Below are 24235 nucleotides of genomic sequence, written 5' to 3' on the forward strand. Positions count from 1 at the left end.
GCCCTGGGTGGCCAAGTGGCAGACTCAGAGAACTGCCTCTGAGGGGAAAGGTTAAATAGCACTCCAGTCCAGTGTGCGAGTCCCAATGTGGCCAGCACCTCGGGCTGGCTGGCGGTGAGTTGTCCCTCAGAAACTGCTGTAAAGCTGCCTTCTCCAGGTGAGGAGTTAGGGCCGTCAGCTAGAAAAGCTGCCCAAGTAACCGGAGTCAGAGTCGGCAGCAGCAGAGCCACCAGCCAGCCCCCTTCAGATGCAGGCCTTCGAATGAGACGGGGGTCGAGGCCTGGAGGAAAACCAGGTGCAAGAAGAATGTGTGGCTGAAACTGGGGAGAGAACTGGGGAGAGACATCACTAGTCTGGAGAACCTTCCTGGGAACCCTGACAGGTGAGGACCTCATAGAAAATTCCAGACACACAAATTTGTATCCCTTCAGATAATGGAAAACTGAAATCCCAATTCAACAAGAAAGCCTTTGAAAAAGAAATGAAGAAAATACTCCTCGTTTATACAGCTGCAAGTTAATTTTGTGTCAGCTTGACGGGATCTCAAGGGGCCCAGACTCCCAAGTGCCATCACTGGGTGTCTGTGAGGGTTTGCCCGTGAGCACTCAGTAGCTGAGTGGAGCCGGTGGCCCTTCCCAGTGGGGATGGGCCTCACCCAACCCACTGGGGGCTGGGAGGAACCCAAGTGGAGGGAGCATCTGAGCGGGGACAGTGGTCCCCTGGTCCTGGTTCACGGCCTTCACACTCCACCTGGAACCTCTGTCCCCAGCTCTCTGGTCTCCGGCTTGCAGATGGCGGCTCACAATGACAAGTCAATTCTTCGGCGTAAACGTGTCTGTACCGTCAGTGCCGTGGCTCCAGAGAACACAGTGAACAGTGAACACGGCCAGTCTGCAGCTCCCCTGTGACCTTATAGGGGCAACATGAGGGAGGCCTCACTACTGAGTGGAGTGTCTGTGACTAAGGATCCAACAGATGTTTGTAGAACAAATTTCAAAACAGATACCCACTAGGGGCTTTAAGAATTTTAATTAGTTCTTTTTCTTTATAGAGGGAAAGGGAAGGAGAGGGAAACATCCATGTGTGGTTGCCTCTTGTGCGCCCGCTACTGGGGATCTGGCCCACAACCCAGGCATGTGCCCTGAGTGGGAACTGAACCGGCGAACCTTTGGTTCTCCAGGCTGGCACTCAGTCCACTGAATCACATCAGCCAGGGCAATTTTATTTGGTTCTTAAGAGATCAACAGTAAAATCTGCTAGGCCACAAAGCAAATCCTAACCCCTAGGTTACGTTACGTGATTTGACTTGCTCTACACCAAGAAAACTAGTCCAACGTTGTATGTAGTGGAATTAAAATGTATGTAATACATCCAAAACCACCACCTTAGCTCTATCAAAATATTTAGGTCTTACTTTTAACATTTCTAAACTGTTTGGGAAAATTACCCCAGATTTATGGCAAAAAACCACTTAAAGGGCTAGTTTGCTTTTACAATTTTCTTCTATTTTGGTGATTTGAAGATGTGTCTTCAGAACAGCCGCTACATTTTCTTTTAAAGTATTTACTTATTTTCAGACAGGGAAAGGGAAGGAGAGAGGGAAACACTCATCGGTTGCCCTGAGTGGGGACCTGGCCCACAACCCAGGCCTGTGCCCTGACCAGGAATCGGACCTGTGGTCTTTCGGTTCGCAGGACAACACGACCCACTGAGCCCCACCAGTCAGGGCAAATCTTAAGGTGTTTTATTTATGTCCATTTAATGTCTTAATACAACCAAGATGGACTGAAGATTAAATCGGATGGTGTGACATCCTCTTCGGTGGCAGACTGTTTGCACTGATCGAAAAGTACGCTTTTCCAGTTCAGTTTCTTGGTCAAAAACGTTAAGGAAAAACTGACACTGTTGGGTTTTTTCATCCTTAAAAATGCAAAACTGGTCTGAAAGACAGAAAAGTGTGGGAAGAATGAGGAAAGCGAAAGGAAAAAGAAATTCAACTTCCCGGCTCTGTCTGCTGAGAGAAGACGGGCACTTTATCGATTTGGAGGGCGTGCATCAGTGCGCGCGCTCCGGTGTCAGTCCCTCCTCAGGGGGACGGTCTCCTCCCGGATGCCATCCTTGGTCACGATGCAGATCTTGAGCGTGTCCCCGGTGTACACGTCCCTCTCAGCAGCAGAGATGAAGACGTCCTTCACGAGCCGCATGGCTCTGTCTAAGGTCAGTGGGACGTGCTCCACGTTCTGCATGTTCTTAAAGCCAACCTGGGAGGCGGGAGACACAGGTGAGGCATCACCTGACAGCTTGCAGGCCGGCCGAGCCCCCAAGCCCCAGGTATCTGAGAGCCCAGGAGGAGCCCAGCGTCCCCCAACAAGGGCTTGTGGAGACAGAGCCCTGGCTCCCAAGAAGCACACGCTGTGGGGAGGCAGACACAGGTGGGTGGGCATCGCTGCAGACTGTGCTGTGGCTGAGGAGGAAGAGGGGCCAGGGGGGTCCAGGTGGCCATGACCAAACCCACCAGAGGCAAGGACATTTGAGTCGGGCTGACGGACAGACATGTGAAGGGGCAAGACTGTGGCAGGCTAGGGCGTGCAGACGGGACAGACACCGTGCTCCCAGGATGTGGCGTGAGGGCCGACAGGAGGGGTGGGTGTGCTAGAACCACTGCAGGGCCTGCTGTGACCCATTTCCGAGAGGCCAGGAGGGTGACCAGGGTAGACGTGAGGACACGAACACGACACCCCTGCCAGACGCTGCGCAGGTCTGACAGGGCCAGCAGAAACGGACAAGGGGCAAGTTAAAAACTGTTGTGGGGGTTGGAATACAGAAGGAGGCAACACAGAAATGGTACCAGGAGAAAGGTGTTTTCACAGAACCCGGGTAAAGAGGGCAAGAGAGCGGAGACCCACGGTCGGCCCAAGACTGGCGGCCCCGATGACACAGGCGCAGTGAGGCTGCCATGGCCCTGACGGCTAACGAAGCCCGGGAAGTCTGAATGGGCCAGTCAGCAGACGGCGCCCACAGGGATGCACGAGATGCCTGGTGTCCCCCCGCCCCACCCGACGTTGCGGATACGAGAGAATGAATGGGCATCTCCATCCCTGGGGCAGGGTCCTTACCTGGTTGTCCAGCAGGGGCTGCAGCATGGCGCTCGCTGACCCTCCGGCCTTGAAGGAGTCCCTCTGGTAGGACCCCACCGGGTCGAAGCTGTACACGGCCCCCTTCCCTGAAGGGGGGAAACAGTTTCCATGAGGCTGCACCAGGACCCTGACTCCACATCACGGCGAAAATAAATCCAGTCACAGTGTGACACGGAACACACCATCGACTGAGCTGGAGCTCAGCCACCAGCCCTCAGGAAGGAGCACTGTTGCTGGACTCAGGTGGCCCCCGGCCTCTCTGCCTCTCAGGACACGCAAGGCCCTGGCCTGCCCCGCTGAAGTTCAACAGTAGCTGTCACCAATGTGGCCAAAACCTGAATTTATTAATCTGACATTTAAATCAGACCTCGTTTAAGTCAAAAAGGTACCAGACATGCTGTGCTGGGTTAGGCAAACCCTTGGTGGCTGAATGCAATGACCCAGGTCGAGGGTGACTGATCTCTACTGGCCGCTTCCCCTCCTGACACTTCCTCTCAGTTCTCACGGGAGGCTGAAAGCCTCCAAAGACACCATACAGTGTGAGCCGCGGCAGATGAGATCAGAGCTCCTGGAGCCCGCGTGTTTGGGGAGCAGCTGTGAGAGGAGACAGCAGAGGAACACCTGGGGGACAGAAGGACGCCGGCCTGGAGCGGGGGGACTGAGGGAGCCTGGCCTCCTCCTGCCCAGTACCATCCCCTCGAGGCCAGACTCCCTTCACGACATCCTCACCCAGCCGCCTCGGAGACTCCTCCACTGCCAGCCACGCGCAAGGGTGGAACAGGTCTGTCCTGGGAGAAGCACCAACCAGCGCTGGTGGCAGCAGCAGGAGGGAAGTATCCCTGCTCTGACTCAGCCAGAAAGTCTGGGGAGTTTCGAGAATATTCTGAGACACTGGTGGAGACACATGCATTCTCCTAAGGTGTTGCTGTTTTAAAACTTTTTGACATCAGAGGCTTGGTAATGTCGTGATCGCGTTGAGCCTCCCCCTCCCCACCCCCGTCAGGTTTGTTTTTGTGTGATCGAAACAGTAACTGTCAACTTCTGAGCTCACTCAAGACCCCTAAGGAAAAGAATTGGAGGGACGGGCTGCCAGACGGCCACCACACGCACTCCCCCTGCAGCTCGTGTCCTCGTCCCTTTCCTGGTCAGAAAGGGCAAGCCAGGCAGGCCAGTCTCCAGGGCTCTGACCACTCTGCACGGACACGCCTGCCTCGAGGAAGCGCAGCCCCCCATCCCCCCAGGGCACCCACCTTCCTCGTCCAGCCCCCCAATGATGTTGTAGACGTAGTAGGGGAAGAAGCGCCGTGAGTAGAGGATCGTGGACAGCATCGCAGCGATGGCCCCCGTGGTCATGGCCTTGTTGTTGGAGTGTTTGTACATCTGTGATCACCAACAGAGACAGGCGTGAGAGGCGCAGTGTGCTGCAGGCCAGAGCAACGGGCGGTCTGTGAGAAGAGGAAGTGCACGCTTTGGGAACAAAGGTGCCTGTTTCCTCCTTGACCAAACCCACTGAGATAAAGCAACAATCCTCGGACCCCTGTCACTCGAGGGTCTGTGACAATGTGTGTGGGGGGGATGCTACGTCTGCCCTCCTGCATCTGGTTTACAGACCATTTCCATGCCACCCTGCCCTCAGGACACGGGCGCCGGCCCAGGTGTGGACACACGCTCACGGGGTGCAGGTGGTAAGCCTGCGCCCCTTTCGCCCCGAGCTGTGTCGGCCCACCAGCTGTGTCTCTATGAGAAGTGCGGCTGGGCCACCCTTCTCATTCATCACACCTGTCCCCGCCTGCTTCGGCAATGGCAAAGCCAAGTGGTTGCCAGAGAGACCAAGTGGCCCCCAAAGCTAAATACAGTTCCTGTCGGGGCCTTCGTGGAGTCTGCTGGCCTGACCCGACCCAGGACAGGGCCTCTCTTCGCACAGCAGGTGAAAGCAGAGTGGGGCCACAGCCCCACACTGCACAGGACTCCAGGGCGGCGGCCTTGCTCCTGGACACACCTACAGCAGAGGACAGAAGTCCCCAGACCAGGGCCTTAGTCAGGAATTTCCAACCCTGCACCTGCGTCTCCCTCGGGACCCCTGACTCACCTAACAGACCGAGGGACCCCCAGGAATAGCAAACAGAAAAGGGAACTCAGTTCCCCATTTTGCCAGCTCCGTAGCAAACACCTCCTTCAGGAAGGACGGGGCACTGAGTCGAACTCTGCGGTTCCTGTTTGATTTAACACGACACTCTCCCTGTCATGTCTAGTTTTGCCATGAGTTCCATTTGTAAAATATGTGCCAGAAACCACACACACAGCTCAAAACATGTTAATCACTGATGCTTTCAATGTCAGTAAAATTTTTAAGTATTAACAGCTGATGAACACAGAATTAAAACGTTTCTATACATTTATAAAGCAAGTGTCAGGCAAGGGCACCCCCCGCCCCCCAGCCCAGCGACTGGGACCGGCGTGGACGCCCCAGGCGCTCCTGCTCCTCAACAGCAGGCTAACCGCTGTGGTCGCTGCCGCTCTTTTCCCAGGTACTGGCCGGACTACCCACCACTCAGAAACTGGGGCACACAGCCTACAAGGTGACACAGGAGGACTGAGGGCCACGGTGCCGGGACTGCAGGTTTTCCCACCAGCCCTGGTGAGCCCCACAAAGCTGCACTGCTGGAGAACCACTGCTGCTCCGAACGCCGATGATGGTGGCTGGGACCCTACCCCACTTGGGCCAGGGTGTCCTTCCTGGTTACTGCTAACACCTCACACAGTCCACATAGTCCCAGCCGACTCTGGGAATCACAAGAAGCAAACTCCCCTACTGAACAGAGGCCACAAACCCAGCCAGACCTGCCCAGGTTCACAGAGAGCCAGCCCCCAGCTCTGTGGGCCTCAGGCAGTGCTGGTGTCAGACCTCCTGCTCAGTCCCTTCTTCCCGACACCGCCCATCTCCCCCAGCCCGCCTGCCTCCTGCCAGCCAAAGCCTGAGTGGGGGAGGTGACAGTGCCTGGCTGGCCCGATTCCTGAGCCCGTGTCCTGTCTGTAGGGCGTGCACCAGCCAATAGGGTCCCTCCCAGGCTCGTGTCAGAAGCTTGTCTCCTCGAGAGAAATGGGTGGGCTTTGTCTTTCAGTAAAGAGAGTCTTCAGAAGAACCCCTTTCCTGCAGAACCCTTTGTAGTGGGGACTCAGACCCGAGGGTTCACTGCAGTTTTTGTCCTGGACTTGGAGGAGGAACAGGCCAGTGTCCGGGACTCACCTGGCACTTCTCAACAGAGAAGAGCTTGAGGGCATGAGCTACCAACTTCCCAGACAAGTAAGGGAACCTACCTTCAGTCTCGCTTCGATGATCTTCGTCAGGGTAAGGCAGTCTCCATGGAAACCGCTGCATCCAATGACTGTTTTATCTGTTCTGTAAAGAGCACATTTCAGGAAACCGAGGCAGTTAGAAAAGTCAAACACATGTTGGGCAATTTTAAATTTAAAACTCCTACTGCAAATATTCACTGAATGGGGGAGTGTCTGTAATCTGATACCTAACTTGTGACACCAAATAAATTACAGAAGAACCAAAGACTTAAAGAAATGGTGAAACTGGGAACGGACGACGGAAAGCCAGGGTGGTTTTTAAAAAGCAGTAATCCACGGACGCTAGAACCCAACATCCACACTGAAGAGGTTCATGTACTTGACTACATAAAAAATACAACTGCTATAGAGAAAAACACAAAGTTTAAAAGGAAAAACTAAGAAAACACGTCTGTACTCCACAGGGCCCATGCCTGACCCTGCCCCAGTCTGCTACCGGCGCCCCCGCTGGGAAAGACGTGAGCGCCACAAGGGGCCGCGGCCATCACGGGTGGCCCAGGGCTGCCCTGGCTCACACAGGAAAAACCCTTGTGCAACCAGGCGCACGGACGCGTTCCCACAGACTAGCGGACACTACACACAGCCTGTAATCATGACGCTGCACCCCAAAACTACGGTGGTGAAAGGGGGTAAAGGTCATGTTCAGTGAAACACAAGTCGCCGTGAACATGTGCAAAGAGCCTCATGTCCCTGAGAAACGCAAATCTCAACAGGACGTGGTCTCTCGGCTTCCACCCGGCTGCCACTGCCACCTGCAGATTGCGGCCCTCTCCGGTGTGGGGGAAAGGGACACATCGGTCTCACCTCAGAGAAGGGCCCTGGCAGAGCCAAACCCACATCACTGTCACTCCAGGGCTCTGGGTGAGGACGGGGGCCAGCCCCGAACCAGGACAGACACAGCTCCCTTCTCTACTGACTCCCTGCAGCCCCGCCAGACCGAACCTCATCAGTCCTTCCCTGCTGCAGTTCAGGGTTGACAGGCTCTTCGGACCAGCCTGGGAATTAACCACCATTTTAACTGTTTCCAGAAATGTTAAATACAAACCACTGCCAATCTGCGAGATGCATTTAGGTGACTTATGCAAACAGTTATTTTCTTTCTGCACATAGGACTTTATTTTTGTGTTTTAGAAGCAAATGTAGCCAGCCCGTTAAAACTGTGAACCATGGGTTTGACCATTTAGGACATGGCTAAATGTTTCAGGTCAAAAAGAAACTGGGCAGATTATAATGGGTTAATGCTTGGACAGAAGGACAGAAAAATGTGGCAAAGTAATCATTTAAAATGCTAGTAAGATCTTGGTGGTAGTACATGAGTTGCTCATTACCAAATTTTATTTTTGTTGTATATTTAAAATTTTTCAGGGTAAAATGTTGAGATAAAAATATTTAGGGTATGAAAAGTACTGTTGGTCCCAAATATGGTAAATATCATGAAGACAGCATCCTGAATTATTAGGAAATGTTATTATAGAAAATTGTTTCCTAACAAAAATGCAAACTAAGCTCCAAAACAGACAATCTAGAAACTCATGAAAAGACATTGTTAGAAGTTTAGTCTCTTATAGCATTAAAGAATCACAAGGGAGATGTGTCCTTAGAAACATTTACTTACAACTTGTAACATTTGGGGCTGTCACGGCTGTGGATGGAAAAGCCTTCACTCAATCGAGTATCAGAAGCAACAATTGAAAAATCTTCTCCAGCAATTGCCAATATCGTACTGAGGAAAAAAACCAAGAAAATTAATGAATTCTTCCAGATGGTGAACAAGCCTGTACCGATGGAAGAGTGCAGGTCCAATCCCAACTACGGCAATAAGGCAAACATCCCCCAGTGCACAGAAGTTATGTCTACACCCTACTATTGTAAGTGTGCAATTCATTACCTGTTTAAAAAGATACACGTTAATTTAAAAAATGTTATTGCCAGAAAACGCTAACCGTCACCTGAGCCTGTGGGGAAAACAGCCCCCACTGACTTGCTCCATACAGGGTTGCCACAGATGTTCCTTCTGTAAAAAGAGAAAGCGCGGCATCTGTGAACACAGCGAGGCACAGCAACACGAGGTGCACCTGCCCTGGGACCAAAACCAGCAGACGGAGCAAGAGCAGGGGTCAGACGGAAGAGGAAAGATCAGGGAAAGGAGCCCTGGCCACACGGGAAAACATCAAGAGCTCCCTAAAAACACTGCCCTACATCACAGGAAGGGTCCCTAGCAGGAGGTAACAGAAGAGCCACAGTTATCGTTATCAAAAAATTAAACACCAGCCTGGTTGGTGTGGCTCAGTAGATTGAGCACTGGCCTGCAAACCAGAAAGTCTCCGGTTCGATCCCAGTCAGGGCATTCCTGGGATGGGGGCCAGGTCCTTAGTGGGGGGCGCACAAGGGACAACCGATCAATGTATCTCTTGCACATCGATGTTTCTCTCCCTTTCTTTCTCCTCTCTCAAAAAATAAGCAAAAATAAAATCTTAAAAAAAAAATTAAACATCTACTTTGTGCAAGGCACTCATCTTACATAACAGCCAAAGGCCACGGCCCTGCCCACGGGGCCAGGAGGAGACAGAGGCATGACACCTGCTACCCAAGCTCAGAGAAGAGGTTAGGGTGCTACATGGCCAGCACTCAGCAGACACCCAAATGCCTGCTGGAAAATGAATGAACAAAGAACAAAGTTTTTGCTTTGTGGCTGTATGACTTACGACGGCAGTTTACTGAAGAGGCCCAGAGTATGAACTCTAAAAGCAGGCTGTGCAGGATCTCAGTCCGACTCTCCCCGTTTGCAGATTTGAGTTGCCTGACTTCTCAGGGCCTCAATGTCCTCATGCGTACCCCAGATATCATGCAGTAGCTGCCCTTTAGAGTGTGACGAGATTGAATGAGTGAATCATCGAGAAGCCCTCTGGCTGGTGCCTGGAACACAGCTCGTCCCCCAGAGTTGCTCCGGTCACAGGTGTGGGAGGCGGCACTATGCCGTCCCTGAGCACCTGGGTTCTGCACTTTTCTGAGAGCTGGCCTTGCCCCTCATAGAGCTCTGTGAGCTTGGACAAACTATCCAAGTTCAAGTATCTGTGTTACTTAACACAGAGTGACCTCGAGAGCTAACCGACATAACTCACATGGAGCACCCAGGACTGTGCCTAGGAGCAGAAGTGCTCAGGAAACTTCAGCCACCATTTCCATGGAGGCGGGAGGTACACGCAGCTGAGAAACGAACAGGCAGCATCCCAGGCTATATGGACAGCCATTGAAAGACGGTAACAGTTCACGTAAACCCTCCAGCAGCTTACTGAGGTGTCCCTTTGTGTGCAAGAGGTGCAGGGACATACAGTGTGTGTGACGGGCAGGGACCCGACTGTAATCAAACCAAGCGCCAAACTAAAGGCTTGAGCATTTCAGTGAGAAACCACCAAGGCTATAGGAGCAAGAACGAGAAAAGGCTCCCTTTGCAAAGCGGAGTTTTAAGAAGGTCACTGTGACACCCACGCAACCTGGGGATCGGGACAGAAACACTTCCAGTGAGACTGAAGCAATAGGAGGGTCGTGGTGAGAACAGGAAAAGTGGGTAAATCCAAAACAACAAACAACCAAAGTGTACAAGTTTTCGTAACCAAAAAGTGCTAGAAGCTGGAAGAGCCATTCATGAGACCCCAGACTTTAAACCTGGGTGAGTGGCCTGATGTCTGATTACAGGGAGTGCAAAGGAGGGACCCAGGGATCCTGAGCTTGCGGTTTGTTTTGATACCTTGAGGTATGGTGAGAGCAGAACCTCCAGGCAGAAATGTTTCACCTAAGAAGCCAGAGCTGAGAGTCTCCTGAGAGGTGAAACTGGAGCAGACTTGGGGATTTCCTTCCAGGAATGAGACGTGTAGCCTACATGGGGCTAAGGACTCAGAGTTCAATCACGTTTTAAGAGCTAAAGTGTTAAAAGATATACAAGTAGAAGCAAAGGCTGCCCAAGAGCCAGCAGCAACAAATACTGTGGAAAAGAACAAAAACTGAGGAAAGGGGACTGAGTTTAATAATCAGAAAGTCCTAAGCAACTTTTAGGGCAGTAATGGCTTAAACAGGATTACAAGGGGCTAAAAAATGAGTAATGAATCTGAGGACCCCACACCGTGAACAACAGTATAAAGACTTTACCTTGCCCTTATGAAATGGGTCTAATGACCTGTCTTACATGCCATTAGTTGTCACAGAAAGTGCTGGAAGTGAAAGCAAAAGCGTCACTCAGGGGCACAGAGCTAAGGATTTGACTCTTGGCCCCACTTCACCCCAGGGCTGGGACTGGAGCCCCAAGCTCTCCATTGTTATGAAGAGGAAAAAAGGTAACTTCTCGGATTTTACAAAATGCTGGATTTGCGCCACCCCCCCCCCCCCAGGAGCTGAGGAAGAGCAAGGCATCTGCACTGAAAAAGTCTGCCCTTCAGCAGCAGAGAGGAGGCCGGCACCATGCCTTCCACTCTCCTCCCAACACTTCCAAAACCTGCATCAGGGTTTCAAACCCAAGGCCAATGGAACGACCTGGGCGTGTTCCCCACTGGTGTGCCCCCGCTGGGCATGGGCGCTGTCAGCACACTCTGGTCGGTAACTGTAACCACTGCCCCAGCGTACAGCTGCTCAGACCCCTGTGGGGGTGGCAAAGTCTGTTACAGTTTTTCTGACAATGGCTCTAGTCGTGTTTAGTTGTCTTAACTCCATCCAAACCAATTTTGTTAGATCGTATTGTGACAGCTGCCGTATCCATGTGCATTAAAAAACAAAACAAAACATCAAAATTGTTGAATTTTTGTGCATGCATTTTAAAATTGAAGATGGAAGGAAATATGCAACATTTTGGCGTATTATGCTTTATTATTCCAAGAAAGGTAAAAATGTAACTGAAATGCAGAAAAAGATTTGTGCCATGTATGCAGAAGATGCTGTGACCGATCAAACATGTCAAAAGCGGTTTGAGAAGTTTATTGGCACTGTTGACATTTTAGCCAAATAATCCCCAACTGCTGTGGGACTATGTCTTATGCATTGGAAGATGTTTAGCAGCACCCCTGGCCTCTGCCCACTGGAAGCCAGTAGCGGGAGACAGCCAACATACTCAAAATATCCAAATCAATGAAGTTATTAGTGAAAATGAAAAATGTGTGAAAAATTAAACGGGCTTTTTGGCCAACCCAATAAATAAGTCATCTACCTCCTAATGGGGGACTCAAATGTTCAAAAGATTCAGTTTAAGTAATAGCTAATAAGCTCAGTAATCACTGCATGTCAAAGCTATTGCTCCTGGAACTGAGGGTGTGACCCAGCCTGACTCCGGAAGACCATAAGCAGTTCCACCTTTGTGCCTCAGGAGGGCTGCATGTAATTAAGATGGTATCTGAGCCATTGTGCTCCAGAGTGAGATGCCCACCGCCCAGGACAGAGCTAAAGACGACCACCCAGGTTACAGATGAAAGAATGCTACAGTTTTTTTTTCATCTGATTAGCTTTTCCCCTGAATTCCAATCCCCTTACCTACACTTTTCTTCTCCTTACAAAAAGGGTGTGGGAAATGGGATGTAAGATGGTCTGTTAGGGGACAAACCCCACATCTACTCAGATCGAAGCCGTCTGAATAAAGCGCCCACAGAGATTCAATCCCTGTCTCTGCCTATTGGGTCTGGGAGGTGACAGGCAGCAGGAACGCCGGCTTTTCCTGTTCCATTAAAACCCCAATTCTTTCAGTGGACGTCAAGGAAAAGTATCACTTAAGATACAGCCGGTGTTTTTTAAAAAAGAACTTGACTGTAATATGCAAGAATAATACTTTAAAAGGCCCCCTTCTCAGTATTTTTCCCCTGAACTTAAGTCAAGCCAACTAATCCTACCTTCCATCTAAAAATAACAAAAACAACTGTTTGATTAGCCCTTTTAGCTACAAACACAAGTACGCATCTAACAACGTGGACCGATCCACCCCCACTCTCACTCCCCACAGGATCCTGCCCTCGCCGCGGCTGGAGCGGAGGCCGGGCTTCCACGCCCACCTGAGGCCCCACCGCAAGCCTGGCAGTCCACGCCACAATGCCAGCGACCCGCCAGGAAGGCGCCGCCGAAGACCGCGGCGGGCCGAGCCACCCGCGGAGACAGAGGCCGCCGCGACCCCCGCGGGCGTGGGACGGGACGCGGTTGCCGGGGCCTCACCCTCCGTTGAAAGCGTAGGGCGAGAAGCGCAGCTGCACTGGGCCGGCGCTTTGCGGCTCCATCACCAGATTTTGGCCGGGGCCCCAGGACACCGCTGCACAGGACGACATCGCCGTTACCGCTCCTGCTGTCTCACGGCGAGATGGCGTTCCAACCGGAAGTCGGAAGTTACCCCACGTCCGGCTGCCCGGCGGCGCCCCCTCCGATCGCTCCGGCGCGCACCCAGGCCTGGCTCCCGGAGGTCCGCGTCGCCGCCAGGCCCCCTACTCCAAAGCTGACGGGGATGTCCGGGGTTTTTTTCCTTAAGAAAACATTCGAATTCACTCTTAATGGACACAAATTTTAAAGTCTGACCATACAAAATACTGGCAACACTATGGAGCAAGGGAAAGTCGAATCGTCTATCGGAGTGTAAGCTGGTACAGCCGTATTTGGAAAGGGGACTGACATCACCTGCCTTCGTTGAAGAGGTGCACACCTGAGTCCTCAGCAGTTAACTTCCAGGTGTGCTCTCCACCAGAAGTCATGTCCAAGAATGTTTATATAAAATTGTTCCTAATAACTCCAATCTGGAAATGAGCAAATGTCCATAAACTCAGGGATATGTCACAGTGAGGAACATCCGCTGACGCCCGCTACGGATGGGTCTTAGCCCAGAACACACACAGCATGATTTAGGACAGAGTGAGTAGGAAGGGCCTGTTTCTCCATTTATAACCATGTGTTAATCTGTACATGTGTGTATTAATTTGCTTATATGAATATCATATTTTACAATTTAAAAAGTTATTTTTAAAATGGACGAAGAAACTCAGGCGGAAAGGCAGCTAACTTGCCAAAGGTCACAAAGATTGTCGGTTTAAACAGCAAAATCTGGCCTACCTGGCAACGACCAATCAGAAAACGCTCTGACCAGGCGGCCCGGAACTCCTGAATAGCCCCGCCCCCCCCGCTTTCCCGTACGCCGATTACCCCGAGGCAACACAGGAAGTGACGGAGAGCCCGCACTTACCATGGTCGCTGCTGCAGCCTGGGCCCCTCGCTGAAGCCGAGCGCCGCACTGGCGGAAGTGACGCTATAAACACGCGCCAGGAGTTCAAGAGGGGTCGCGAAGGGTCGTAGTGGCGGGTGCCGGAGCTGCCTGCCGTTTGAGTTGTTTTTCGCGGGTGGGAACCACCGCCGGCCATAGCTCCAGGTAACAGCCGTGGTTGCTTTTCTTCTTCTCTGAGGCTGAGCAGCGAGGTCGGGGGAAAGGATGGGTGGAAGCCGGGGACGGGCAGGCCGCGCGGAGACGCTCCCCGCCGTCCTAGTCGCCCCGCCCGCCCTTCGTTGGTCACGAAGCGAGTCCCGCCCGGCAGGCTGAGGGCCTCGGGGGCCGGGCTGGACGGCCTCGTGCCCGAGGCCAGGACCCCCGGCCCACTGCCGTCTCGTTCTCCGTGGTCTTGCATTTGCAGCACTTCTGTGGTTTGAGTGCAACAACGTTACAAAAGTAACTTTCCATACGTCTCTGACCCTTCCTGGAGCAGCGCTCTCATTTTTCTCAGTTGCTGGTATTGAGGGAGTGGGTGCGGGGATATGTCAACGTTGCGGCCCTTTGTCCTCTAGGCGGGGCTCGGCGCCCTCGTTCATTAGGGAATCGCCAACGCCCGCGCCGCGGCAGCACAGTCTGGAAGCGCGCGGGGGTTTCGATTTTTATCTTGTGACTAACACCCGCAAGACCTAGGGAGACCGTCCCGATGGGGGGCGGTGTTTACACTGAAGTCGGGTGGGAGCGGCGCTGGGCGTCCTGTGTGACAGCGGGTGCTGCTGTGATGTGCCCGGCACCTCCATCCGAGGCTCTGGCGACTACCAGGCTCCCGCGACGCGGCGGGTCGAGCTGGACTGGACACACGGTCTTTGCGCAGAGCCACTTGGTTCTTCCGTCTGACAGTTACTTCAGACGTGTAGCCAAGATGGAAGCAGTGATTTCAGGAAAGCCAGGCGCACAGTCTCGTGGTATTTCTGTGCTCTGAGGAGGTGAAGCTGTCCCGTGAGTAAGAACGTGCTGTCTGGGCAGCTTCTCTTCCAGCGTCTTATTAAACAGCAGCTCCACAAACGATCACACGGAAGTGTATGGGATCCACTTAAATGTTTAGTGAACGGAACGCCCCAGACATTGGCGGTGTAACACCGATCCACTTACAAGCGAGCCCGAAGCTGGCCTTGTAGGGCTCTGTGTGTGCCACGCTTACTGTTTCTGCTCAGGCATGAAGTTCACTCGGGGATTTGTTTTCTGTGGGAACTTTTTCCCCGAGTTTTCAGTGCTGACTGTGACCTGCCTTTGGAACATCCTAAGAATTTAAATGGAATGTGTACGGAAACAAGCTGGTCCCGTTCCAGTTCGAGACGTCACAGGACACATGGAAGGAATGCAATTCCGGCAGCACAGGCAAAAGGGAGCGTGTCCACCGCAGCTCTGTTCTTGGGTTTGGGGGGAGGGGTGTAGCCATGACTCTGGTTATCGGACTGTGTAGCCATCTGTATTCTCATATTAAACTTCAAATTTCTCAGAGCAGCATCTCTTTCCTGGCAGAGGACGACCTGGAGGACTGAGGAAGTCGCGTGGAGTCCCCTGGGGATGCCCAGGGGGAAGACTGGGTGCTGAGCGGCTCCAGAGCGAAGCGTGATTTGCTGGGAAGTGGGCGGCGCCATGGATCAGAACAGCAGCCTGCCGCCCTACGCCCAGGGCCTGGCCTCCCCCCAGGTGAGGAGCACCTGCTGGTGAACCCTGATCTATATGCTGCTTTAAGCCTCCAGTGTTTTATTGAGACGGTCCATTGGGCTTTGGTAGGTCTGACGGTGGGGAGTCTGGGGAGTGTACTTGGAGGATGAAATGGGTGTCTCTAAGAACTTTTTGACAAACACGATGGTGTCCAGGTGAATGACAGGCTCTTTGATTTTGAAAGTGACTCTCACCAATCATTTTCTAGTTTCATCTTTTCCCTTTTATGTGTGAGGTCCCAGATAACTTCTCTGCTTGCTAAAGTCTTAAATGATCTCTGTTGAGGTGTAATTTACTCACAATAAAAACATGCATTTTAAGTGTACGTGTGTCCCCCTGCATATAAACTTATAACTTAGGCACAGGAAGAGATTAACAACAGTAACTGATAATGAAACGAAACAATTGTGACAAGTGCTGTAAGAGAAATTACGAGACTGATCTTTCTCGAACGGTCTCGTTGTGCTGCCCTTTCGGGGTGGAGGCGCTGGGCAGAGGACTCCTGTCCCCCGAGGTTGGAGCAGGGTGCGAGATTCCATCACACTCCTCAGAAGTGCGCACAGTGTAACCTAGGTTGTTGACGTCTTGAATTCGCTGTGTAATACATTTGGACCATGGTGGACTGCGGCGAACTGAAACCACAGGAAGAGAAAATGCAGGTCCAGGGACAGCAGCTCTGCGTTCCCCCCACTCCCCTCCCCCCAGACGTGTCCTGCAGGTGTGTTCCTCGTCTGTGGCTTACTTTTGAGTCATCTTGATGGTGCCTTTTGGAGAGCAGAAGTTCACCTTTCCTGGTCTCTGTCACTGTTGCTTCATGGTCTCTGCTTCTGTGCCCTGGCAGGAAATCTTCGCCCACCTGAAGTCATTGGTGGTGTTCCTCGTAGCCCTGGCTTTTATATATGCCTGTCATTCGTTGTTACACGCAGCATAAAGAAACCTGCACGTTCTCTGGCCAGTACTTCTGCGGAAGTTAGAGGGAGATGCGGCGGAGTAATGCCCGCACTTGGGGCCACGGTGTGTAACGCGTCCTCCTCTCCTGCCCCTTCTGCCACCAGGCCAGGGAGACAGTGAGACACACGCAGCTTACGCCTGTTCGGGTTTGATGTTCGGAGGCTCACAGCTGTAATGAGCTGTGCAGCCCCCGCGGTCTCTGTGGGTCTTGGTGTCGGGGGAGGACTGGGCTGGGTGCCAGAGAACTGGGGCGGCGACCTTGGCTGAGGTGCCGCTGAGACCTTGGTCGTGGGCAATGCAGCCACCTGCCCTCCGGGTCAGAGCTCCTGAGTGGCGTGTGGGGAGAGGCCCGTGTGTTCTCCCTTTCCCAGAGGGCTGCGGTGAGGCTTGGGGAGTTAGCAGAGGTCACACTGTCTGCAACGTTTAGAAGCAGTGCAGACAAGTAAATCGATATTGTTTGATAAATGCATTGGATTTTGTTCATTGAAACTTTGGAGAGCAGTGGTTAACCTTTTCGATACTATTCAAATAATCGGCACTATCACTGCCAGCGCTTCAGTGTTTTCCTGCGTGCCTGTCACCATGTCAGACGCTGTGAGCAGATATCTCTGGGGTAACCATGAAACTTATCCAAGCTGGAGGTGGGGTGCTCCCCAGACGGCATGTAGGATCATAGTGTAAACAAGGATGTGTGGTCACTCCAGTGCGATCCCCGAGTCTCTCTCGTAATCTTAGGGCATTACCATCCCTAGATAGGCCTGAAGTTAAGCAACTCCCTCAGGCTCACGTGTAATAGTGAAAGAGTGGGATTTCACACCCAAGTCCAATTCCAAACCCTGAGCTTTTACCTACCGTGTGCTGGTAACAAAGAAAGTGATGTGTGTAAGAACAGCAAGCTCCTCCCTACCTGTGCCTGATGACCCATTTACACCAGAAGCCGCCCATCCTCCCACGCCTCACCTGTTTCTCACCAGGCAGGTCGCACAAACGCTCGGCACCAGTCAGCCTAAACCCCGTTGCCCGGACTTTCCACAGGGCGCCATGACTCCCGGGATCCCCATCTTCAGTCCCATGATGCCGTACGGCACAGGGCTGACTCCACAGCCCATTCAGAACACCAACAGTCTGTCCATCCTGGAGGAGCAGCAGCGGCAGCAGCAGCAGCAGCAGCAGCAGCAGCAGCAGCAGCAGCCACCACCCGCCCAGCCGGCGGCGGTGACCACAGTGACAGCTGCTGTTCAGCAGTCAGCGACCCAGCAGGCGACTCAAGGACCCTCAGGACAGACACCCCAGCTCTACCACTCACAGACTCTTACGACGGCACCCTTGCCGGGCACCACACCCCTGTACCCCTCACCCATGACCCCCATGACGCCCATCACGCCTGCCACGCCGGCCTCAGAGAGCTCGGGGATCGTGCCACAGCTGCAGTGAGTACTCGCGTTGTGTCCTCCCGCTGCCCTGGAGGGCCCTTGGGAGCCGTGCTGCCGGTCTTGTTTTCAGAGGGATCGTGGGTTCGAGGGTGTGGTGCTAGCGGTGTTCTGGACCCTGTCTTTTGGGACGAGGGACGCAAAGCCGCCTCAGTGAGTCACCCTCAGTAGGAAGTGCTCTCGATGTGTTTGCGCACTTGGACCAGTGAAACCCCAGCTGCACTTCATTGTGTTTACTCCAGCACTTCCCTGGAGCTGACACGCTCCACCGAGCCAGACGCAGTCCCCTCCCCTGGGGTGCTCTTTGGGAAGACCGTTCCTCACTCGTCGGGCAGTCTGGCTCATAGGGGTCCTTGCTTTTCCCATTGAGTGTTGGGGGGCTGCCCACACAGCCTTGCTGAGCCATGTCTTTCTCACAAGCTGAGAGCGGCTGTTCTTGTCCTACATGGACTTTCCTACCTCAGTGAGTGGGGCCTGTGTGTGACAGAGTTAGGGGGTGGGGACAGAGTGTTCGGTGGGTGCAGAGTTGCGGGGGTGGATGGTGGTGACGCCTGCACAACCCTGGGAGCCTATGGCCACCACTGAGCTGTGCGCCTGAGACCGGGGAAGAGGCTACATTTCATATCGTGTGCCTGCCAAAGACAACTTTTTAGAGAGAAGAAAGGGTGCGTGTGACAGCTGCGTGGCTCATTTTGTGAGAGGTGCCCCAGAGGTGACTAGGTGCCCTTCGTTGGTGGACCGATGCTGTAGGCAGACGTGTGGGGGCTGACTGGAAGGACATAGGTGACATGGAGACGAAGACACCACGCAGGTCACCCGCAGTGACCTTCCAGTTGTGGCCTCATGTAGACAGGCAGGCTATGAGCCACCAAGTCTACAAAAGTGCTGCGTTCGGACAGAAAGAACCAGAAGTGGCGGTGAGCGGGAACCCGCTGGACACGGACCAGCAGTCCAGCCTCGGGGTTCACAGGACAGGGACGGCTTCAGTCACAGGGCACTGCTTTGCAGAGACAGCAGTCTCCGCTGTCAAAGCCAGGAAAATGCAGAAGAAGAACTTCAGTTTGCTTTTAAGTTTGGGTTTTTATTAAAGTTTCTAATAAAGTTGTTTTTTACTGCACATTCTTTTGTAAGTTATTCATAAAATACATAGGGATACTAAAAAAGGGGGTGTTCATTGGCGGCGACCCATGCCCCGGCCCTGGCACTGAGGGGCCAGTGTGTTCTGAGTAGGTCACCCTGTTTAAGCCTCAGCATCGTCACCTGAAATCGCTAGGACTGCACAGTGCACGGTAAGGATGAAGTGTAATGTGTGTGCAATAAAAGGCTCACTGTGGTGTGTGGTACCTGTAAAATACTTCATAAATCTCAGCAACTGACTAGAATTTTCATTAGAAAGCTACCTTAAAATTAAAAGAATTTAATGAATAGAATAGTGAATAGAATAGAATTCTATTTAATTAATAGAATAGAATTCTAATTAATAGAATAGAATTTAATGAATGAAAGAATTTAATGAATAAATTAGTTCTTGTGGAAGAACTAGGTTTTTAGACAATCATCTAATCATCCTGTAAAAGTGAATAAATCATGTTTTCCTTTCAAATTTTTTGCAGAAATATTGTATCCACAGTCAATCTTGGTTGTAAACTTGACCTGAAGACCATTGCACTGCGTGCCCGAAATGCTGAATATAATCCCAAGGTGAGAGCAGCTTTAATGTGTTTCCAACCAGGCGACAGGAATCACTTCCGCGGGCCCCGGATGAAAAAGGCTGTGCCGTGGCCGAGCGTGCCCGCTCTTTCCCGAAGCCAGTGGGAAGTGGGGGTCGCTCAGTGCACGTGGGCGTGCTTGGAGTCGGTGCATCCGCTCCCTCGGGAGGGGAAGGTTTCCCAGCAGGAGGGTGTAGTTGCAGAGGCTAGTCACGAGAAGCAGCACTCGAAAGGCAGAAGCAGGGGTCTGGTGTTTACTGGGATGCAGTGAGCTACGTGGAAGCTCAGGCGCTCCTTACCTCGCAGGAACGTAGGAAGGAACGCGCAGGCTGTGGTCCGGCCTAGTCCCAGGCCCGCTCCCTGTGCGCAAGCCTCCCGCTGCGCGCGAGGGCAGTCTGGCGTGGGCAGGGGTCGTGGGAGGGGATGGCTGGGCGCAGGCGCCCCCTAACCCCTCCTGTCTCTGGCCGTCGCAGCGCTTCGCTGCTGTGATCATGAGGATCCGGGAGCCTCGCACGACGGCGCTGATCTTCAGTTCCGGGAAGATGGTGTGCACGGGCGCCAAGAGGTGGGTGCCGGCCGCCACACCCCGTCTGGGTTGCAGGGGGCCTGGGGGCGGCCAGCACTGGTCAGATGCGGTTGGTTCTGACCGCTGTGGCCAGTGGTAATTCCACTTTCTTACAAGCAGGCAGGAGTTTGAACGTGCGTTGCCATTGCTTGCGTCCATGCAGTTCAGTTGCATTTCGTGTGTGTTTGATGCTATGTTACTTTAGAACTGCTAAGAAGGTTCCCTTTACGTAAGAAACTGTATACGTAACACAGGTGCCTTTGCCAGGAGAAAAGCATGGCTAGGAATCACAAGCGTGCCACAGGCCTCCTTGGCTGTGGCAGTGTGGCGCGTGGTCACAGGGCCACAGGTGTTGCTGCCCCCTTGCTGAATGGCGTTCACCCGAAGGGTCCAAATTGTGAGCCTCCAGGTCAGATGCTGCTGCCTGGGGGCTGCTGCTGTCTGTCAAGGTCATACAGCATTCGGGGGCTGACTAGGCTACCTGGTCTCACAGCCCCAGACTTGGCAGGAGGCACCAGGGAGGGAGGTTAGTCACAAGTGAAGTAAATTAAACACTTAAAAGAAGAAATGATCAAAATGTACTTGGAGGAATTAAGCCCCGGAGGGGGCTGTGGATGCTTTTGCTTATTCTGAACTTCAAAGTTGTCTTTTGACCAAGCGAAGGCTGTTGGTGTGGACTTTCTGGCTCTGGTCTCAGAGTGTTTTCAGGAGGTAGGATGGGGTCTGCCCCGGCCCCGTGCCTCTCTTCCTTAGGGGCCTGCTGTGCGTGCTGTCCTCGGACGAAGTGCCAGGAGCCTGGGGGTTGCTGGGGCAGCTCCGAGCTGCTCCCTTCACGGGAGGCAATTCGCACTGACGTTCCCGCCGCTGCCCAGAGCACTCGCTCAGACTGAACGGTGTGCATCTGTTTGGGTGAACAGTTTGCTGCAAAAGTAACCGTAAATGAACTTATTTTCCTGAAAAAAGGCACTGCACGCATGGTGTTTTCATTCCTGACCTGCACCTGAGAGCCTGTTAATTCATGGAGACCTGGGTGCTCTCACTGTGTCTCACCTCCCCTGTCACGTCATGTCCCGCGTGTGGGCCCCAGAAGGGGCTGAGGACAGGGCAGAGCCCGGCAGTGCGTCCCCGGGCACTGGTCTCTGCACTATTGCCCATCACAGTGAAGCTTCCAGGGTTCGTCTCCGGAGGGGTTTGTGGGCCGACACACGGGAACAGCCATGCTCGTGGTGACAGTTGTGTGTCTCACACTTGTACGTTTGTGTCCGTCTGGGATTTCGTGCATTGGAAAGGTGGCCGTTTTGGTAGCCTAGTTTCCTGCCAAGGACACAGGATGACTTCACAGTAAAGTAGTTTGTGTCTCCTGATCTTTACTCTTACTGGGAAGGGGTGACCCGTCCACCCTTTTGAAGGAGCTGCTTGTTGAAGTAACTCCTTGAGCTGGCCTCGCGTGTCCACAGCTCCCACTCCCCTTTCCCTAGTGAAGAGCAGTCCCGCCTTGCAGCGAGGAAGTATGCCAGGGTCGTGCAGAAGCTGGGCTTCCCAGCCAAGTTCCTGGACTTCAAGATCCAGAACATGGTGGGCAGCTGTGACGTGAAGTTCCCCATCCGGCTGGAAGGCCTCGTGCTGACCCACCAGCAGTTCAGCAGGTGAGTCCCGAGTGGGCGGGCCTGCTCCTGGCAGCTCGGTGCAGAGGTGCGTGACGCCGCGTCTGCCAGAGTGACCAGCTCGTACAGACAAACTCTGTCGCTCCACTGTGTGCGCTGTGGAGTTTCCCCGACAGCTGTGGGGGCGTCTGGTTCTCACCAGCCTCCTTTCCACTGCACGTGGTGACGTGAGCACCCCCTTTATGGGTGGAGCTGATTGCCTTTCTGTATGCTCCGTCGTTACCTTGACCAGCGACTACGCGAATTAAACGCGTGAATTGAACTCAGCACCTTGGGCATCAACTTCCCCCCGTTGTTTGGATCATTGGTGCTCTCAGCATTACCAGGCCTGCCAGCGACGCGAGTGCCCTTTCCGTTTCTTCCCGCCGAGACCTCCCCGTCAGGTGGTCCCTGTGCAGCCTTTCAGTGTGAGGCACCCAGCACCCCTCGGGTTTGCTGCGGCTTCGGGGCGCCCGGGCCTTTCACATCCAACCAAGCATCTTTTCCTCAGAGGAGCCTCCCTGAATTTCCCCTTGGTCTACACACATCCTAGCTGTTTCCAACCTCTGAGTGACGATGTGATGTGGTGGGGGTCACAGGGAGACACGGAAGCAAGAGCGTTCGGTCAGCGGGGTGAGGGCAGGTCCGTTCTCCACACCGCGTGTTTCCTGTCACCTGGGTGAAGTCACCTGACCAGCACGATAGCCAGAGAGCATTTCGATTTAAGGGAACAAGGTGGGGATGATTAAAAGGCAGACTGTTACTGCCAGATCTGAGAAAGAAATGTTATCCCTAAACTTGTCCAGAATGATAGACACCAGGTCAAGTTGGAGAGGCTGCAGAGCATTAGTGTAGAGCTCTCTCGTTCCACCCAGAGTCCAGGTTCATTAAGAGCAGAGGTGCTGAGTCCTCCGGTGCCGGCGCTCACTGGCCACACGGGCCTGCTGTCCCCTCTCCTGTAATGCTACTTGGGGAGTTTGGCTTTGCCTCCTCACCGTGGGCCGTTTGTCCGTTTTTGCTCATACAGGTCTTTTCTCTGAAAGCATGGGCAGCTTTTAACTTATACATTGTTTTTGCCATTTTCCTTCTAGTTATGAGCCAGAGTTATTTCCTGGTTTAATCTACAGAATGATCAAACCCAGAATTGTTCTCCTTATTTTTGTTTCTGGAAAAGTTGTACTAACAGGTAAGTTGTAACAGGAAGTCGTGTCTGAAGGTTTGAAAATTTCAGAATGGCACGCTCTCAATGCTGAGGAGTAATGGTGCGGACTTGGGACGCTTGGTTGCTGGTAAAGAGGCCTTTTCTTGTCCTCTCAACCCAAGACACTGGCCTGGCAACCATCCCCCCCTCCCCTGCCCAACTCCTGCCACCAGGGAAACTGGACCCCATACTTGCTGGGACTTCAGCCCAGGCTTGGCCTGTGGGGGAGGGGAGAAGTGAGCCTCACATTGGCTATGAGTTAAAAGCCTTCACATCTGCCCCGTGAGACGTGAGACAATGCAGCAACTGGAGAGTAAGATTCAACCGCTGTCACTGCACCTTCGGCTGAGACCTGGTGCAGGGGCCAGCTCGGCCATAGCTGCAGAGAGGCTGAGTCACCTGGAGCATTGCTTTTGTGATTGGAAAAGCCCTCCTATGAAAATACTGCTTTAAAACAAAAACGGGGAGGTGACAAGGCAAAGTCACTCGGGTTTTAATGCCTGTGTCTGCTGCTGACTGCGAGGAGAGAATTGCTCTAGTGGTTTTGTTGTGACATCGTGATTTTACCTCTCAACAGGCCAGGAGGTGCTGTTTCAGACTCACAGTTGCTCCGCTTGCCTTCACAGGTGCTAAGGTCAGAGCAGAAATTTATGAAGCCTTTGAAAACATCTACCCGATCCTCAAGGGCTTCAGGAAGACCACGTAACGGCTGTCGGCCCTCCGGCCCTCCCCACCTGCTTGATTTTGAAAACAAACCCGTTTGGTACATGTAGGTGGTGGTGTCGTGGGTGGTGGCCTGCACTCGCGCCGGGCGGCGCTGTCGTGGCGGTGCCATGCGCCCCTGTACCTGGGTTTAGAGTTTTAAACACTGCTGCCGACAAGTGGGTTTGAGGGAGAAAACTTCAGTGTGGAAGCCGCCTCTGCAGTTGACTGGGCTTTTCCTTTTGTTTGCTTTCTTCCCCATAAACCACAGTTTTTATATTTCTACCAGAAAGTAAAAATGTTTTTTAAAAGTGTTGTTTTTCTAATTTGTAACTCCTAGGGTTTATTTTTGTGCCAGACACATTCCGCCTCTCCAGTATTGCGGGACAGAGTAGATGGCTGATGAGCATGAGTGGCTGTAAATACCTTCTCCTCTCAGCACTCCGTGCAATAAATGCTGTTTATGAAAGTGTTAGATTGACGTTACAAATGATGCCTTGTAAGATTTCTGTGATCACACTGTTGAAAAAGTTGTATTTTAGATATAATGCCTGAAATCACTTCAGTGTGTGCCTGTGTTTTGTTTCGATCAGCAT

At 52.9% G+C, this 24235-nt stretch overlaps 2 protein-coding genes across 5 annotated transcripts; one reads left to right on the forward strand and one right to left on the reverse strand.

Moving 5' to 3' along the window:
* Positions 1-1722: 1722 nt before the first annotated feature.
* On the reverse strand, positions 1723-12862 carry PSMB1 (proteasome 20S subunit beta 1). The gene is made up of 6 exons (XM_053913618.2): positions 12678-12862; positions 8110-8217; positions 6456-6537; positions 4388-4517; positions 3117-3223; positions 1723-2261 (listed from the first exon to the last, which is right to left on the reverse strand). Exons 1-6 carry the CDS (start codon positions 12785-12787, stop codon positions 2076-2078), a joined length of 723 nt encoding a protein of 240 aa, XP_053769593.1. The 5' UTR covers positions 12788-12862; the 3' UTR covers positions 1723-2075.
* An 822-nt stretch (positions 12863-13684) lies between these two features.
* TBP (TATA-box binding protein) lies at positions 13685-23954 on the forward strand. Of its 4 annotated transcripts, none has more exons than XM_045189018.3 (9): positions 13685-13872; positions 15228-15420; positions 16280-16452; positions 17425-17819; positions 19433-19520; positions 20002-20093; positions 21572-21739; positions 22828-22922; positions 23564-23954. In XM_045189018.3, the coding sequence occupies exons 3-9, from the start codon at positions 16432-16434 to the stop codon at positions 23641-23643; spliced, it is 939 nt and encodes a 312-aa protein (XP_045044953.1). In that variant the 5' UTR covers positions 13685-13872; positions 15228-15420; positions 16280-16431; the 3' UTR covers positions 23644-23954. The 4 variants fall into 4 exon arrangements, with proteins under 4 accessions (XP_045044953.1, XP_045044954.1, XP_024407823.1 ...); XM_045189019.3 differs by having other exon boundaries at positions 16365-16452; XM_024552055.4 differs by lacking the exon at positions 16280-16452 and having other exon boundaries at positions 13693-13872.
* Positions 23955-24235: the final 281 nt, after the last annotated feature.

The sequence above is a fragment of the Desmodus rotundus genome, chromosome 11 (assembly GCF_022682495.2).
Source record: "Desmodus rotundus isolate HL8 chromosome 11, HLdesRot8A.1, whole genome shotgun sequence".
NCBI classification, from domain to species: Eukaryota; Metazoa; Chordata; class Mammalia; order Chiroptera; family Phyllostomidae; genus Desmodus; species Desmodus rotundus.